This window comes from Microplitis mediator, chromosome 5 (genome assembly GCF_029852145.1).
Source record: "Microplitis mediator isolate UGA2020A chromosome 5, iyMicMedi2.1, whole genome shotgun sequence".
In the NCBI taxonomy this organism is placed as follows: domain Eukaryota; kingdom Metazoa; phylum Arthropoda; class Insecta; order Hymenoptera; family Braconidae; genus Microplitis; species Microplitis mediator.
In genome coordinates, this window is record NC_079973.1 from 22,481,945 (window position 1) to 22,500,677 (window position 18,733).

General features: G+C 27.9%; 2 protein-coding genes across 3 annotated transcripts; both read left to right on the plus strand.

Moving 5' to 3' along the window:
• The first annotated feature begins 570 nt into the window (after nucleotides 1-570).
• On the plus strand, nucleotides 571-8,229 carry LOC130667442 (uncharacterized). Of its 2 annotated transcripts, XM_057469016.1 has the most exons (5): nucleotides 571-1,275; nucleotides 4,191-4,445; nucleotides 5,297-7,314; nucleotides 7,452-7,613; nucleotides 7,823-8,229. In XM_057469016.1, the coding sequence occupies exons 1-3, from the start codon at nucleotides 1,053-1,055 to the stop codon at nucleotides 5,536-5,538; spliced, it is 720 nt and encodes a 239-aa protein (XP_057324999.1). In that variant the 5' UTR covers nucleotides 571-1,052; the 3' UTR covers nucleotides 5,539-7,314; nucleotides 7,452-7,613; nucleotides 7,823-8,229. The 2 variants fall into 2 exon arrangements, with proteins under 2 accessions (XP_057324999.1, XP_057324998.1); XM_057469015.1 differs by lacking the exon at nucleotides 7,823-8,229 and having other exon boundaries at nucleotides 7,452-7,616.
• A 3,531-nt stretch (nucleotides 8,230-11,760) lies between these two features.
• Nucleotides 11,761-16,481, plus strand: LOC130667444 (uncharacterized). Its single transcript, XM_057469017.1, has 3 exons — nucleotides 11,761-12,070; nucleotides 13,641-13,814; nucleotides 15,782-16,481. The coding sequence occupies exons 1-3, from the start codon at nucleotides 12,010-12,012 to the stop codon at nucleotides 16,027-16,029; spliced, it is 483 nt and encodes a 160-aa protein (XP_057325000.1). The 5' UTR covers nucleotides 11,761-12,009; the 3' UTR covers nucleotides 16,030-16,481.
• The last annotated feature ends 2,252 nt before the right edge of the window (nucleotides 16,482-18,733 follow it).

The following is an 18,733-nucleotide window of genomic DNA, read 5'->3' on the forward strand; positions in this document are numbered from 1 at the left end:
AGTCTTTTGTTAAAACACTTCTGACTCCTTTTTATTATCCTTCTTCACCGAGTCACTCTTTAATATCAACTATTTTATTAAAATAAAAAAAAATCTATTTTAAAAATCTAATTTTACTTTTATTGGCTTTTAAGACTTCACTAGAACCACCGAGTAACTTCATAGTCTATATAAAATATAAAAAAAAAATTAAAAGCCATACTGGGAGTAAAACCCCACCCGTAAATGTCGAAAAAAATCCTGATGGAAATGTTGAATTGATATAAATTAATAAATTTATTAATACTTAAAGTCTGTTGGCTGGTTAACAAAAATCCAGTACATAATTTCGTGTCTCGTGTTTGTGTAACATATTTGTATGAACATGAGTATGATTTTGATGAGCAAAGTATCTGAGTGTGTTGGCAGTGGATTTTGGAACATAAACTCTGTTGCGTGTGCGACACCTGAGTACATATACCTATGTGTTTATACTGAAGTTGTTAAGTCACGCGGCGGAGGAAGGCTTATAAGAGCATCCGCTGTAGGCGGGTTTATGTGTGGGGGATGTAGATGGGGCAAAAATGGTGGTAGTTGGGGAGAAAATGTTTGATATGTAAATAAAAAATAGTCCAAGCAAAGAATGGACAGAAAAGAAGAAAAAGAAGAAGAAGAAGAGGAAGAAGAAGAAGTTAGTGATGTGTAAGTAACAAGAAAAAAATATCGGGTGGGAAAGCGGGAAAATGAGGGAGATTTTTTAGTGAAAAACGTTGGATATAAATATTCGTTTGTCTACTACGCATTGATACCAAGCGGTATATAAAAATAAAAATAATTATAATAACGGTCATCAAGTAAAAAATAAATATTTTGAGATTTAGTAAAAGAGGAAAGTGGCGCGTAGTTTTGAGTTTTGAGCTGCGAAAAGCGATGACAGCACTCGCGAATTATATATTTGACATTATATATATACGTATGTATTTATATATGCATGTAAGTAAGAAACAGCATCTCTCCCTTTTATTGAGTGTGTTGGCTCCCTTTCTCAGTTGCTATCACGCTCGCGCTTCTTGATGCCGCGGCCGCTCTTCCAGCCCCTCGCCGGCTTGTCGACCAAGACTCTTTTTGCCGCGCCACCACCGCGACGCCCACGAATATACGCTGTTCACCCTCCTTCGAACTCGGACGCTAGTTTCATAGTCGACTGTGGGAAATACACGAGGATAGACATGCAATCCAAATTTACACAAGTTCTACTCAGTTTTGTGCTTGTGTTTACACTCGCCGTTTATTCAGGTGACTTTTTTTTTTGTATTTTCTGACATTTTCACATTTTATGTTTGCTAATTTTTTTTTCTTTTCTTTTTTTTTTTAATTGTTGGCATTTTTTTTTTTTTTATTAATATTAAGTGGATTGATAGTTATTTGCTGCTTGAATTTTTTTTTTCATTTGTGTGTTAAAATAAACCTGTAAAAATAAATTTTTTCTGTTAAAACAAAATTTTATCCACGAAAACTTAAATAAAGTGATTAGTAAATTTATTGCTGTCAGTTAATAAACTTCCTAACAAAATTATCAATTTAATTAAATATTTGTGAGATTCAAATTTATCCATAAATTAAACAGTCGAAACAAAATTACCGTTAATATATTCCAAATTAAACTTGATAAATTTAAATATCGTTCTAAACATAACAATTAAATTACAAATTTCACAAAATTTATTTTAATGACAATTAACTCGAAAAAAAAATTTTTATTAATCAAAAAAATTCAGGAATAAATTATAATATAAATCAACAGATTTACATTAACGAATCCTGATGTGATTAATTATCTTTAATTAAACGTAAAGAAAAATTATAAATTCAAATGAAAAAAAAAAAATAAATAAATAATTACGTGACACAATAGAAAGACTAACGAACATGAAAAGTGAGCGATAATAATATGGTTTGAAGTTGGTGAGATCTTCGACCAGGGGTTTCAGTGCTCGTATGGATTATTATCATTATCGATTAGTTCAAACCCTCGCGTGGGCCTCATTTGACAGCTTAGGTCGCGGGATGAGTGCGTTGTTTTTTTTTTTATATCAAATAAAGCCAAAGGGGAACGAATCTTCACTCACTTATATATACATATATATATTACTCATTACAATATCATTTTCCCCTATATTTACTTAACAATAATAAAGATTACCTTACAGTCTATAATCTGCTCTCTATATACTCTCCATTATACATATTTTCAAAACAAGAATACCTTTCAGAATATTAAAACCTCTATAACCCGTAGCTTGATTAACATCGTTACAAAGTTATTTAAATTCATACAGTAATAATTCTACCAAAAAATCGATAACGATAATTAAAAAAAATTATTTCTCGTGACTCTTGATTTTTCTTCTTTTTACCCTTTTCATCTTTCTCTCTCTCACTCACGTGTATTTGACGCTCTTTTAAATAGGCCGCTGTCAGATGTAATTTAACGTCCCTAAATTGCCATTAACTTTAGGCAAGACAGTTTTAAGTACCGTTCTAAGCTATATGTAATACCGAAAATGGATTAAATCGTTAACATTTGCACGTTATATAAACCACAATTGAATGTGTGCGGTTTTGTCACACACTATGGACTGCAATTATTGTGGTGGATTAAAACTCATTGACATTTAAGTAATCGCATCATGTAAATTGGAAAATTGTCATCTACATTATTAACTATATTATTATTATTATCATTATTATTGTTATTACTCTTAACAACTATTATAAGTTCATATATATTTAAGAAAGGGCCGATCAGAATTAAGTATCCAAAAATTTGAATAAAATTTTTTGTTACCTTCAAAAGGGTTTTAAATCATAATTTATTACTTTGATAATTATTTGTAAGCAATTCGATCAACCCAAAGCTGATTTATGTACCTGAAGTTCGGAACGTTTTTTGTGAAACGAAAATCAAAAAACAAAATGAAAAGTATAAGAAATCTACTGGATCTAGAGTTTTGAAATGTTTCGTACATGCGCTAGTATGTCAGCCGAAAATAGCAGGCCACCCCAACTACCCCTTAAGCAGTAAAATTACATAAATTTTTTATTTTTGTTGCGCGAAGAACGTTCCGATCTTCAGGTACATGCTTATTTTCGTATATTTTTTATTTATCATTTTTCATTTTTGGTAAATTGTTATAAAAATAATTTATATCATTTGCTAGAGGCTACACAGAAAAAATGGATTTATTGGCGTAAAAATATTTAACTCACCGCGAGAAAACTTTTACTGACTCGTAGAACTTTTTTGCAGTACGAATTAAAACGAAAATCTTCTTAGGGCGAAAAAAAATTTTTTATATCAAGAAATTTTTTCTAGTCCCAAGAAATCCTTTTTTTCTGTGTACGTCAATTAGTCCGAAAATTAAAAAAAAATTTAAGTTTCATTGCAATTAAAAATTTTTCAATATAATTAAAAAATAAAATTTCTAGCTCTCCCATATGCCTATGATATAATTTTTCACTGTATCGTTTTTCACTTACTTATGATCATTGAAAAAAAAAAAGCAGATTTGTTGCGATTCACATTACACATCTCTAGTTTCACTTTGGTAATTATACGGTAACCCGAGTATAATAAATTGTCTTGTGTCCAATGCAATTTCACTTTTTTTACCATAATAAAAAAAAAATCAAAACATAATTTTAATCGCGATAATAATAAAAATAATAAAAAAATATCATTATTAGCTAATTAATTAATTATTTAACTTCATACCATGAGTTAAATATACTCGAGTATTTTATCGTGACCAATGAATATACATATATATTTATATACATAATTTCAAATAAAATAATTCAACCCCACACTTATCACCAGTCCTGAGTATTTTATCAAATGTGACAATCAAATGGGTATGCACATAAATATACCTTATTAATTGCTGATGATAATCATTAATGAATTGATATAAAGTAATCACGCAAAGCTATCAAGATGTAAATGAAATGAATCAAAATTATAAAATATTTTTTTTCAATTCATAAAAACATTACATATTTTGTTTTAACGGTTTAATTTTTTTTAAGGTTTGTTTACACTTTTTTTATCTTTCTTTGTCTTTTTATTAAACGTCCATTCCGGATGTAAATTATCTAAGGTTTCGCCGAGACGCTCAAGTTTATCCTGATTATTTATTTTTAATCTTCAGGTGAAGCCTTAAAATGCTACGAATGTATAGCCGTAGGTTCAGGTACTGACGAGTGTGAGGGTGACATTGTAGTTAAATCTGACGACAAAAATGTCGTCGTGGATTGCGATTTATCAACAATGAAAGCGTTCCATTCAAGGATCCAAGATAATCCGACACTGAATCAGATTTCAAGTCTTTTCGCGGTTGACACGCCTCAGCAGCATCGATCACAAACTAAAATGCCAATGTCTTGTCTCAAGCTTCGTCTTAAAGGTAAACTTTTAAATAAAAATATCGCGTCACTATTCCAAAAAGTCTCATAATTTTTTTTTCATGGCCGATCATTTTGTGGACTTATTTTATTTCTAAAAATCGAAACAAAATTCGAAAGCTAAAAGGGCATGCAGCTTAAATTACACGCCCTTTTGTTTTTTAAACTTAGTGACTAAATTCATAAGGGCGTATAAATATTAGGGTGGGTTGAAAAAAAACTTTTTTTTTGTTTTTCTTAGCATGGGGGTAGAATTTGTACCTAAAAAAAATTTTTTACTCAACATCTTGAGGTGGCCCACTCGTTTTTTAAATAAATAATTGATTAAACGGGGTAGTTCCAACGAAAAAAATTTTTTTTGTCCAAAGTCGTGGAAAACATCTAATAATTGTCGAATGTGATTTTTTTTTACTTCACTTTCATTTTAATTTAAAAGAAAATGATTTTCATTTTTGGATTTTTTACTTAAATTACAAAAATAATAGGAAAAAAATTTTTTCAACTTCTGACTTTCAATTAGCTTTCAAGAGGACACCCTACAAATTCTAGAAAACCATGTAATTTTTTTCGTTAGGACTACCCCGTTTGATCAATCATTTATTTTAAAAACGAGTGGGCCACCTCAAAATGTTGAGTAAAACAATTTTTTTTTCTTGAAAAAATTTTTTTTTTTATAAGGTACAAATTCTACCCCCATGCTAAGAAAAACAAAAAAAATTTTTTTTTTTTCAACCCACCCTAATAAATATGTCCTTTTGGATTTAGTGACGTGATTTCAATGGATGCCCTCAATAGCTCCATTAATTAAATTCATAATATTTTTTATTTATTTATTTAATTTTAAAAAAAATAGTTGAAGCTGAAAATGTGATGGTGAGAACCTGCCAGTCAGCACCAACAGAGACAGTAAAACCTTGTCAAGTAATGGAAGAAAAAGCCAGAAAAGATTATCGTAATATTGCATCAGTATTATCATGTGATATTTGTGAAGGCGATAAATGCAACGGCTCTGGTGTTAAATCGGCAACATTTATCGCGATATTTCTTCCTCTCTTGGCCTCAACTCTCACAGGTCTCTTTTACCGGATGGCGTAACGTAATCAGTGCTCACCATTAAACCACTAAAATTTGAAAAAAAAAAAAAAAAAAGTAATCAAAAATTATGTACATGAATGCGGGCAAAAGCTGTTAAAAGGAAGTCTGCTCATTTAAAAAAATATAAAATATTATTTCTGAAGCCTGCTTCTTGTCCGCACTCATGTTCAATTACCATGGCTCGTACTTGGCTTTGTACATCTAATTGCCGGCATATAATTTTTTTCACATTGTGACGCCTTTAACAAACAGCATGCGAAACGAGCCTTTGTAACAACGATAACAACAACAATAATATGTTAACTTGGAAATAAAAAAAATAAAATAAAAAAAAAGTGCTTGCTTCGTTCATAAATTTATTATCACTAAAAAAAATTTTTGTTACAAACAAAATGTCGAAAATTATGACGACGTTGTTTACATAATCCTGCGTCATAACAATCGTTAATTCCCTCAGAAAAAAAAACAATTTTTTTTGGTCAAGCAGACAAAACAAATATGAAATTTATTAAACAATTATTTACAAAAAAATATTTTTAAAATACGTAATACTCACATTTAAATAATTTTTCTATTTAATATATATTTTCGCACTTATATGACTATTATACTCCTGCCTTTATATTGATATTTATAAATATATATAAATACCTTTTTTGTATTATTATTGATATAAGTTAAAACTTATTTATTATTACACTAGGTAGACATTAAAAAAAAAAATAAATAAATAATTATAAAAATCATTATCATCATCATCATCATCATCACCATCATTGTTATCGTTATCGCTATCATTATCAATATCAAATAGCAAACAATTATGCTTCCAAATAAATTCGCAACACACAGCTTCCATTATATCCTCCGATAAAGTAAAACTTTCTGTTCTTTGTATTCAATAAAAAAAGTAAATAACTAAAAAAAAAAATAATAAACTTGTTAACAAATAACTCAAAAATATAAAAATTACGTAAACAATTTATTGAATACCAAGAATAATAAATATATATTCAAAAAATGACATAAATACGTGCCTAAAAAATAGCCTACGCGTTTAAAAAACATCTTGTGCAAGGATCGATGGTACATATATAACAATTAATGGAATATAAATAAAGTTTTCATGTATAAATAAATAAAAGTTACATAACAAAATATATTATTGAGTATAAAACTTTGAAACTCTGATAAAACTATAAATATAACGATTAAATAAATATAAATATATACAATTACAATATTGTACTGAGTGTACCGAGAGACGATTGTATCAAGCAATAAAAAATGGTTACCCATGCCCATGATATTGTGTTTTATTTTTATTTTATTCTTAAATCACGATTACGAGTTACATTTATCAATAACTTGTAACGTCTCGCGGGAGTTATCTTTGCACTTTCTCTGGAATTTCCAGAGGATTTCCACTATTCTCTCTCTCCCTATATATATAGGTATTGGTATATAAGCTTGAGAAAACTTAATACTTTCAAATTGCCTTCTGTGTGTGAGATTTACTTACTTACACATACAACAGAACAGAGAACATTAAAGTGTCGTCTTTATTCTCCCACCTGGTGTTTGTTTATCCTCGTCAGAAGGTTGGTCCATGTTTGAATCATTAACCAGTGTGTGATACCTTATCAGTTCGCGACGTAAGTAACAAGACGCCACTTCGTGTTTATTTCTTTAATGTACAAAACTGATTCACTTCCAACTCAAAGAGTATGGAATATTATTATACTTTTTGTTATTTGTTTCTTTTTTTGATATCGGGTAAGTAATTTTTTATGTTTTTTATTAATCATATATCGTGTAGATATATAAATTAATTGAATAATTAATAGTATGTGTAATTGGCTAAATTATAATTTATCATTAATTAATTAAATGTCTTTTTGTTAACCAAGTAGAGGAAATGTGCGAAGGAAAGCTTTGGTGTTATAAATGTAATGCAGATTTATCGATGGGGCACAAAAGGGACTGCAATGACCCGTACGCTCCAGCACCATCAATCGATCTTGCCGCTTGTCCTGACAATGAGTCACACTATTGTCTCAAAGCTTTTGTATATTGTACGTAATTTTAATTTAATTTTTATCTACTTTGCGGCATTGAATTTTTAAAAAAGAAAAAAATTTATGAAAATTTTAATCAAGAATTTTTTGAGAAAGAAATCTTTTTTTTGGTAATTACTCTGTAGTTTGAGAAAATTAATAGTTTAAGTGCGGGTTATTTAGATGTAGTGTCAACGAAAGTTAACTTTGTGTCATTAAATTTTTAGTTGGAAACCAGGTAATAATTTAATCATCCTAGTTTCTGATGGACAAGTGTTATAAATATAAATAACGTGGGAGTTTTGGAAGAAGTTCAATATCCGTCGTAACTTTAAATATTTTCATGAAAATTCTACTCTATAAATTTAGCAAAATATTTTATCTACAAACAATAAAATTCTTATGAAACTTCCGTGTTGTGAAAAATAAATACTCTGTAAAAAAAAAAAAACTATATAATAAGGAAATAAAAATGAAGAATGAAAGATACGTTTGTGAAACGGGAAGAGAGAATTACTCAATTTTGCATATTTTACTTTAGTTCTCGCCAACGTGCAAAGTGACTCAAACTGAAGATAAAGAGACAACACTTCTACTCCATATGTTAATATATCTATAACTTCGTTTTAGTGTAGGTTTTGTTAACTATTTACGTGTTCTAAATTTTATTTATTCATATCTGTAGCTCCCATTAGTGAGAATTATATTTGTTCAGTGTCAACTGAATTACCTTCATACACGTGTTTTAAATTTTTTAAATTCTTTCTTATTGTTCTCTACTCCATAACACATATATACATATATATAACTTAATTTATCTCACATCGTGAACCCCAGTATCTGATAAACATTATATATTTAAATATATATATATATATACATATGTAACATTTAATTATCTCTTACGTGACGCAAGTAACACGCATTGAAAAAATAGTTTGAATAAACGTGGGTTAAAAATAAAAGTTTATTCGTATTCAGTGTATGACATTTTCTCAAAACTCAACTCTGTCATTCATACTAATTATCTATTTTTTCACTGTACTACATAGATAACTTTTATTATTTACTCGCGCACTATCAATTAGTTGACAGATGACAGGTGTCACAGCTCAATTTTCAAAAATTACCAAAATATTAATACTTAATTAATTAATTAAAATGAATTTTATCATTATAAATAGGTGTTTTGAGTTAGTAATTATTCATTAGCTTCTGACAAGAACTAACGAATAAGTAAAAACAAACATACCAACAATCATATATTTTAATCACTCCTTTTCCGTGTTGTTGACGCGAGCAGTAAATATTAAACTCTTGCGTGACAATCCCCAAGTCAAATTACTTTACATCCTATACAAGTATATATATATATATATACATATAGACATTAATAACATTATCCCTCTTACTTAACTTATAAATAGCATATATCTATTAAATATTTACCCAATGCTAACATATAAATATATCACCCAATTCGATTTTACTTTATATTTTTTTTTTTAGATAAAAATATTCACACTACGGTAAGAGGTTGCGTGCCATCACGATCTAAAAGTACTTACTGTAATTTTGAAACAACACATCCTGGGGCCCTTGTCACTTGTTTATTTTGTTCTGGAAATGGTTGCAATCGATCACCGCGTCTTGAAGCACCCTTGTCAACATTACTGACAATAGTTTCACTTTGGACACTCATTGCTACCTTTACTTTACATAAACTGTGACATTATCCAAGTTAAATATTTTATCAATCATTCTCTTGAAGGAGAGATGAATAATTTAACATCCTAAATTATATTTATTTAATGCAAAGTTGTTTTTTAACTAACCGTTAATTGTAATTATATTTATAATTGTTCTAAATGTCATCGGTCAATAATGAAGGAAGCAAAGTATTGACATTTAAGGCTAGACCGGAAAGACCATTTGACTCTGCAGGAGTTATAAATTGAGTGCCACAGCCCGACAAGTTTTGTGTTCGTGTTTAGTAAAGTGTAGAGACTTGATAAGAATAATAATAATAATTATTATTATTATTATTATTATTATTATAATGGCAATAATAATAATAATAATGAAAATAATGAAGACAGAGAAGATGAATAGATAAAGACGCTGTTATTGTTTAAGTAACATACAGAAACTTAAGTTAACTAAGACAACTCTCAAGTAAGCCCACAAATAAACTGTAGAAGAGGTCAAATGGTCAAGTCAATTTGATAATACATTGCAGGGTTAAATACATCGTGACCCTCATATATAAGTCGGCTAATTCTCTGAGGACTTCTACATACGTATACATATATGTGTATATATTTACTGAGACCTAAACATCGTATAGCCAACTGATGATTAAAATTATTTTTTATTTTTCTATATTTTTATTTATTATTTATTTATTTATTTATTTTTTAATTTATAAAAATTACGAGTGCATTCAAAAAAATGGGTTAGAAATTTTTTGAATAATTATTATCTTTTTCAATGATTACGTGCATTAATTTACATTAATTAATGGGCTTAGTCGCCTATATCTGCTAGAGATGTGTGAGTGTGAGGTAGAGAGTTTAATGGATGCCAGCGAGTAAATGAGAATTGTATGGGAGTCAAATATAGTAGAGAGACGACGCATGAATTAGTATTACGTGTCTAATTATTTCGAATTAAGCATCGGGGATGAATGGATATTTCTACTGATTGTATACGAATTTAGCTGATTCCTATTAATTATTTATTAACTTTATTGAGTCGCTATAATCTCGGTGATTTATTTAATCCTTATTGTTGTATTGTACTTTGTTATTAATTGATTAATTAATTAATTAATTAATTATATATTATAAACAAAAAGTCAGTAGTATTGTTAACGTGATGTGAGAAATTTATCGAAAGTATTTAATAATAATTTATGAATTTTTATAAAAAGATAAATATTTTTTTATGTAAATTAAAAATGTAAAGGAAAATAAATGAAAATATTTAAGTATTATTTTAATTAATTGTCTGAATAAAATTAATTAACAGTGAATACCAACATTTGGATCGATAACTTGTAAATTTAGTTTAATAATTAAATGTCATACAAACTTAAATACACTCTGGCGGTACTAATAGGTCGGCTATTTTAAAACAAAAGTTCTAAAGGTCAATAGCACTCCCATTTTATTCCCTATTCATTTCTCGTAATTGCTTGCCTGTAATTTAATGGACTTACATAAACTAATTAATATTCGATAGGGCAGACTCAAGTGAATTAAAAAAAGTTATTGACAGTTTTAAACAAAATACTTTTTTTTTTCACTCGAAAAATAAATAAAAAAATTTCAGACAACAACTTTGACATCAAAAATAATTTTTACTCTTAAAATTTTATGAAAACCAAAATTAAACAAACAAATATCACTAAAAATTAATTACTACAGCAAATAAAATAATAAAATTTATAAAACCAAAATTTATTCATCAAACCGTTCAGCGCAATCACTCTATATAAATTGAAGTATCCAATCTACATAAATAACTCATATACATATATATAATATATTTTTTTTATGCTATCAATAACATCCAGTTCTTCCCGTTTACTTTCTGTTTATTTAATAAATAAAAAAATAAAAATATAAATCGTAAACCCAAATTATCTTGGTATTCTTTCAAACGACTCCACAATGCATTAAGAATTACAAATTTATAATTTCATAAATCATCTAGTATGATGGTAGAACGAACAGATCATCAATTTAGTTATGACGCATCGATTGAAAAATTTCCGCTCCGTCAGTGACGATTCCTAGTTAATTCTAGCAGCGTATCAACGGATATCTGAAATCGTGTAGACTCTTCTTCACCATCATCACATTTTATTCACAATTCTTATAATTCGTATCGTACTACATATTATTATTATTGTTATAAATATAAGAGTATGACGAATATGATGTTATGAAATTATATTATGGTGGTAGATGTTGGTGTCGAGGCCAACGTGATCGTGAATAAACGAATGTGGTGGTTGTTGATTACTAAGAAGAGGGGCTGTATTTATGTAGAAGAAGTAGTAGTAGTAGTAGTAGCAACTTAGTAGTAGTAGTTTGATATACTATAGTCCACCACCATATGTGTTACGGTATAATAGTAAATGACCATCGTAGAAGGCAGGGAGTGTCGTGAGTTGCGCTTTCCTCCACGCTGCAGTTGTCTGATCCCTGTCCCTGGTTTAGCTTCTGCTACTATACTACTTGTTGTCGCGTCCAGTTACAGACAGTTCAAATTCGCGGATAGCATCAGTACGAGCGTGACCACTGTCTACTAAACATTCGGTCTCATCTGCAGTCGATTATTTAATAATAATAATATTATTATTATTATTTAAATATTTATTGTGTGCATAAAACATTTTTGAATTAAAATGGCATCAAATTACGTTTGGATCTTTGCAGTCGTTGCATTTGCATTCCTTGTGCAGTCAGGTAATTATACATTCTATCATTATTTATTTTAATTGTAAAATATTGTTTTGTTCGGCGATAAATTATCCTTTTTTTTTTTTTTATTTATTTACAAGTAAATTATAAATTTTAATTAAAATTAAATTTACTGTTTAATTGGATTATGATTTATTTTACGTCCAGTTCATCATCACTCGTAATTCTGATATAGTTAACCGTGAATAATAGTTGAGTTGACAACCAATAAAAAAAAATTAAATCTTTATTGATTATTTTTAATCACAATAATTCAATTCAGTTTGAATATAATTTTCAAAAATTATTCAAACATAAATCTCATGTATCATAAAATCCTCGTAAAAAGTAGTCAATACTGTTAACAAAAAAATCCATAGCGTAATGTCTGTGAAAAATGAAAATTTACAACGGAAAAAAAAGTAATAAAATACTTCAGATTGCGGTTGGATATATAAAGCCAACAAAAAAACCATATACTTTTTTACTCACTATTATACCATATATATTACGTGTATTAACATTTTTTTCTATCTTTACAAAACTATTGATGTAAATCGAGCGCGAGGACAGTAACTTTAAATACTTGGTACATTAAACTATTATTATATTTTTGTATATAATTATAAACTCAAATGCCAGACCGTGAGTTTAATGAAAGCAAAAAATAAAACAATAACATTTATATATAAAAATATACAATATTTATAACAATAAGCTGAAAAATAACTAAGAATAGTAGACCTTCTAAAGAAGAAAAATAAATATGACTCATAGACAATTTGCTTCTCCGCAGAAATAGTTTTTATCTCTATCTCTCTCTTCACATATATATGTATATACCATCACATATATACTTATGTGTGCATGTGTATCTATGTATATAATAGATATTTCTATATACCAAAGGCGTAGCAATCGGGTGTAGCTAACGCAAAAATGTTACGCAAAGGTAAACCACTTTAATGCAGCCATCATTATTGCGTATAAATATACATGACATTATTATACAATTGTTCCTTTTATTTTTTATCATCATAATTATTTATATACTTGAATGATAAATTTTAATTATTAGGTAACGAAAAAATGATTTTCTTAAAATATCAAAATTTTCAACCATAAACATTTACCGGATTTTTAGTGAACTATTGACTTCCACATTATATATATATATATATATATATATATATATATATATATATATATATATATATATATATATGCTACTAAATTTATATTGCATTCGACGTATTCATTCTTGCATAACACCGGGTATTTCAAAGTTTTTTGTTCGTTACAGTTTTTTATTATATTTTTACACCGTATTACTTTTTTGAAATAATATAAAATGAAAATAAAAAGTGTATAGAAGTATAAGTTAAACTTTTAAAAAGATAAATAGTTGGAATTCGAGGTAAAATTTTTTGCCAAACAAAACAATAATAAAAATAATAGTAATGAAGTTATGAACCGTGGAGTCATTCAATGGAATGTATTTAGTTAAGAATTTTTTAATTATAAAGTAGATGAAGTAATAAAGTTAAGACGTTGGGTGTTTTTTTAAACTAAACAGGCGAGTCTTTGCGATGCTGGAGCTGCGTTTCCGACCAGCCTGGAGCCTGTGGCGACCCGTTGAATATTACCAGCCATCATCAAACTTTCCATACTCGTGATTGCGATTCTACCGCCAATCAAAATTCTTACGTTTACAACGAGAAGTTTGTCTGCAAAAAAGTCGTCCAAAGAGGTAAATCATTTTAATCATTAAATTAATTACTTATCGATACTTAAAGAACATAAAAACCATTAATTAATATTTTCATTTATAATAAATAAATATAACTTAAGAAATATAATTGCGAAATAAATTTGTCCGGCCATTTTAGCCGTAACTACTTTAGCCTTCACAATGCAAATGATCATATTTAATATTTAAACCTATAAAACTTAATACATAATAATGTCTTGTGTCATTATTATTTATCATCTACAATTAGTGAATTTCCTGCTTAATTTATTATTCTTAAATTTTGCTGTACTGTAAACAATGTCTCCATATGTACAAAAGACCGCGGCTTGTTATTTATCTTTAAAATTGAACCCACTATTTTTAGTAATTAACACGTCTCAATAAATATTATGTGGGAGTTGTCTCATAACTGCTCTTGAACGTGAGAAAATTTAATTCCGAGGATGACGCATCCATCTCGTATGTGCTTACGACAAAATGGATTTTTTATTTTATTTTTTTATTCATATCCTCCATAATATCTCTTACTCACTTGTTATAATTTTTAATTATTAACTTATTCAGACTACATATCCTATCTAAAAGGTTCGTGTTTTATTAACAATTAGAATCGTTCAATCCAACCGGAACCACAACCACATTGTTTTTTTTTTCTACTAACTATTGCGTTCTTAGAGTGACTCATCAGTACATTACATTAGATTATATTAGTAATTAATGTCTTCCCAAGGATTCAGCCACACCCTGGAACATGATTATTCTAGTTTTATTTTTCTTTGAATATTTTAAAATTTGTTGGTAAAAAAATATTTTGTTAAATTTATTTTTAGTTTTAGTTTTCACTGAGAAAAAAAAAATACTTTTATTAAGAACATTTACTTGATAAAAGAACATATCGAGGGTTTTCCGACGCAACCTCGTATCTCAAAAACTACGACTTTTCAGGAGAGATAAAAAAACGTTTTATAATGGACTTCTGGCTTGTTTTTATTAATTCTTTTTACAAATCTAAAAACGATATATTATATTGATTTTAGATTTGTAAAAAAAATTGATAAAAAAATGCCAGAAGTTCATTATAAAACGTTTTTTTGTCTCCCCTGAAGTCGTAGTTTTTGAGATACGAGGTTGCGTCAGAAAACCCTCGATATATTATAATCCTGAAGTTAGCAGACAATTAACAATTTTTGGATTTTTTTTTTAATAAATCAAATGCAAAAAAAAAAAAAAACTAAAAATATGCACATGTAGAAAATTAAAAAAACTATAAGTGCAGTTTTTTGAAATATTTTAATTTTTATTATTTATCGTTTTGAAAAAAATCCAAATATTATTAAACGTCGGCTAACTTCAGTATCATGCTATATTCTTGATAATTTTCAAGAATATATAATTTTGTCTCAAGAATTCGTAGAATTGAAGGAAATAATTTTTATTTAATTCAAGTAAAGCTATTGTTTTGTTTACTCATAATATAATATCAAATTCATATAATAACAAAAATAAATTTGATGCTCTTTTCTCAAGAAATTGATAATTAATAATAATAAAATAAATATTTTGAACGGATTTCTTGAACCAAGAAATTCTTGTTTGGAAAATAGTATTTTTTTTCTCAGTGTTATTGTTTCAATAATAATAATAATAATGATAATAATAATAATAATAATAATAATAATAATAATAATAATAATAATAATAATAATAATAATAATAATAATAATAATAATAATAATAATAATAATAATAATAATAATAATAATAATAATAATAATAATAATAATAATAATAATAATAATAATAATAATAATAATAATAATAATAATAATAATAATAATAATAATAATAATAATAATAATAATAATAATAATAATAATAATAATAATAATAATAATAATAATAATAATAATAATAATAATAATAATAATAATGATAATAATAATAATAATAACGTTTTTGTTCAGAAAACGGAAGACTAGTTGTACGTAGATCGTGCGAGATTCCCGGACCGGAAGAACGTGACATAAAAGACGGAAAATGTGTCGCACACGACACAACACACAGCCACGTGACCATGGTGTCTTGTCACATCTGCAGCACCGATCTCTGCAATTCAGCAACTTCATTGTCTGGATCAAAAGTTTTCTTAATTTCCGCAGCAGTTTTTATCGGGTCTCGTTTTGTGCCAGCTCTAAAGTCATTCAGCCTTTAAACGAATGACAAAATAAAAACGTCACTCTCTATATATAAATTTTAATCTTTCCAAATGCGTTTACACCTACCGAGTGTTACTTAGCTTAAGAAATTTGAAATTCATAAAAATGACTTGTGGAAATTTATATTTTTTAGTAGATAAATTTTCTCGAGTCTAGTATTTAATATATAACATATATTTAATCACTAACGTCATTTGAATATATATTATAATTATTACAATAAGAAAATTATGGAAAATTTATTGTACATTTTAATGTTTATTTTTTTTTAATTTAGAAAAAATTATTTTTGACACTAAAAATAATTATTTTATGTATGTTTATATACCAAAAATTTATTTTATTATTTAAATATGGGCGCAAACTTGCACCGCAGGTACAAACTTTAACACAACAATTATTTTATTCTTTTTTTTTCACATTAAATAATAACAATAATAAAACTTTATATTTTTTAGTCTTCTATATTATCACCCCTACTGTAGACTGTTTTATATTTATATATGTATATTTGATACTTCCTCCGTATGACATTGTTTACAACACCTGCGCGACGCCCTTTTTCGTAACAGCCACCACATAAAATGAAAGTGCTCTTATGCGTGAAATAGAAAATAAATAAATAAATAACCAAACAACATGCCAATAAAACGAAACAAAACTAAAGTTAAATAAAAAATATATAAAAATGTGGCTTATCAGAAATCCGTCCAAGTAAAACCGCGGGCCAAATAATTACGAAATTCTTAAATAATTTTTCGTCCGTGGATCGAAGAAAAAATTCTAATAATTTAAATTTATTTTTAATTTTTTATTTTATTATTTAAATAAATTAAATTTTATTTAAAGTATTAATTTACAGGATTGTAATAATTTAATAAGAATATATTTGTAAAATTTTACGAAATAAAGCACTTTCCAGATTAAATACTAAGTAATAATTTGAATTGAGTGAGATATCGAAAAGTTTTGCTCACACAAGCCAACAAAAATCGACTATCACATTTCTCATATTTATTATTCTATAATAACAATAGCAATAATAAATATCATGATATTTATTGCTGTCATAGATCGTAGCTGTAAATTTTTCGTTAATATAAATGAAATTGCGCGTCTAGCCAGTATCTATATATATATGATAATTTTTGTGCCAAGGCCACTGGCAAAAGCAATAGCGTCGATTACATTGATACGATCTCTATATATACACATAATATATATAATATGTGTGTACTCTACTCTCTGCTAGCCAAATGCTGACGTGGGAGTCGGCATCTACGTAAAATTACACTGGCATGCTGACAGTTGTTCATCTGTTGAGTTGACAGCCAGGTATTTACACATCACTCTCTCTTCTAACGCAGAAATATGTCCTGACATATTAAATATATACAATGCCGTGTATTAAAACAATACACGAGATCAGACTTTATTAACTTGATGAATTTTGATGACATTGAAAAAATTGTCGAGTTAATTTTTTTAACGACAATAATTATTATATTTATTTCTTACGTCATCAGGTTTTTTTTACATCATTAAGTTATTTTATTTTTTTATTCTCGGACACTTTGATTTAAAGTTTTAGTTTGTTATTAAATGATTTCTCAGACTCTAGGGAGCTTTGAAATTTCATTGAGTTACGAAGACGTGAGTGTATTTTCTGAGTACATGACCAAGTTTTCGATACCGACAAAATTACTTTAAAACAATTTCTCTTACGTTATTGATCTTTTTATAAATTCAGTTATTTATATTTCCGCAAACTTTTACTGATATCAACAGTTTTCTGTGTCCTAGTAATGACACTTTAAAATTTATCCATATTTTTTAACTTCCCGCTGTGAAAATTTAAAATTTTCATAAAAGGTTTCGGTCCGACTTTCGAAAATCGAATTTTCATTAGATGTCGACCTTTTGAGGTCTTAGGAAGATATTCTGACCATTTTCAGATAGACGTTCGCGTGTGTGTGTGCGTAATCTTTTTTTTTTCGGTGATATTTTTGAAATGAATCAACCGAGACTTAGAACTGATTCGATTTTTAAATCGATCAGTCGAGCATTTTCTGCATAAAAATGAAATTATCGAATCAAGAAATTATTTTGGAAGACAAACGTTTTCAGGAACCACACGGAGAAAAAAATATTGTTCTCAGAAGTATGCTGTATAGTTACAGTAGCAATACGCAATAGTTATCTACTAGATTGGTACTGCAACGATCTACTGTATCGTTCTGACAACAATACGGTAGATAGCTCTGAGACCTATACCGTATCGTTCTGAGAGCTAAACTTATCTGACGTCACGCGCGTTGCAAATGATATGAGAAGTTTCAAAATCTTTATCATTAATGAATAAATGATAAATAAATAATTTTAATTAAATAAAATAATTTATTTATTAAGCGTCTGCTAACAGCAATTATACCCGATACACAAAATAGGCGCGAAAATAGATGTTTAAATAGGTTAGACGGTGGTATGTAAGATGACGACTACGGAAAGTCGTATAGGGCTCACAGCTATCTAATAGATAGTTACAGGAACGATACGGTATTGTTACCATAAGTATGCGTATTGTTGTGGTAACGATCTACGAGTTGCTATACTTTAGATCGTTCGAGGAGCTACACTTTTTTTCCCGCGCAAGTTAAGATTTTCTGAAGCCAAAAGAATTTGTTTTCTGCCCTCCGGCCG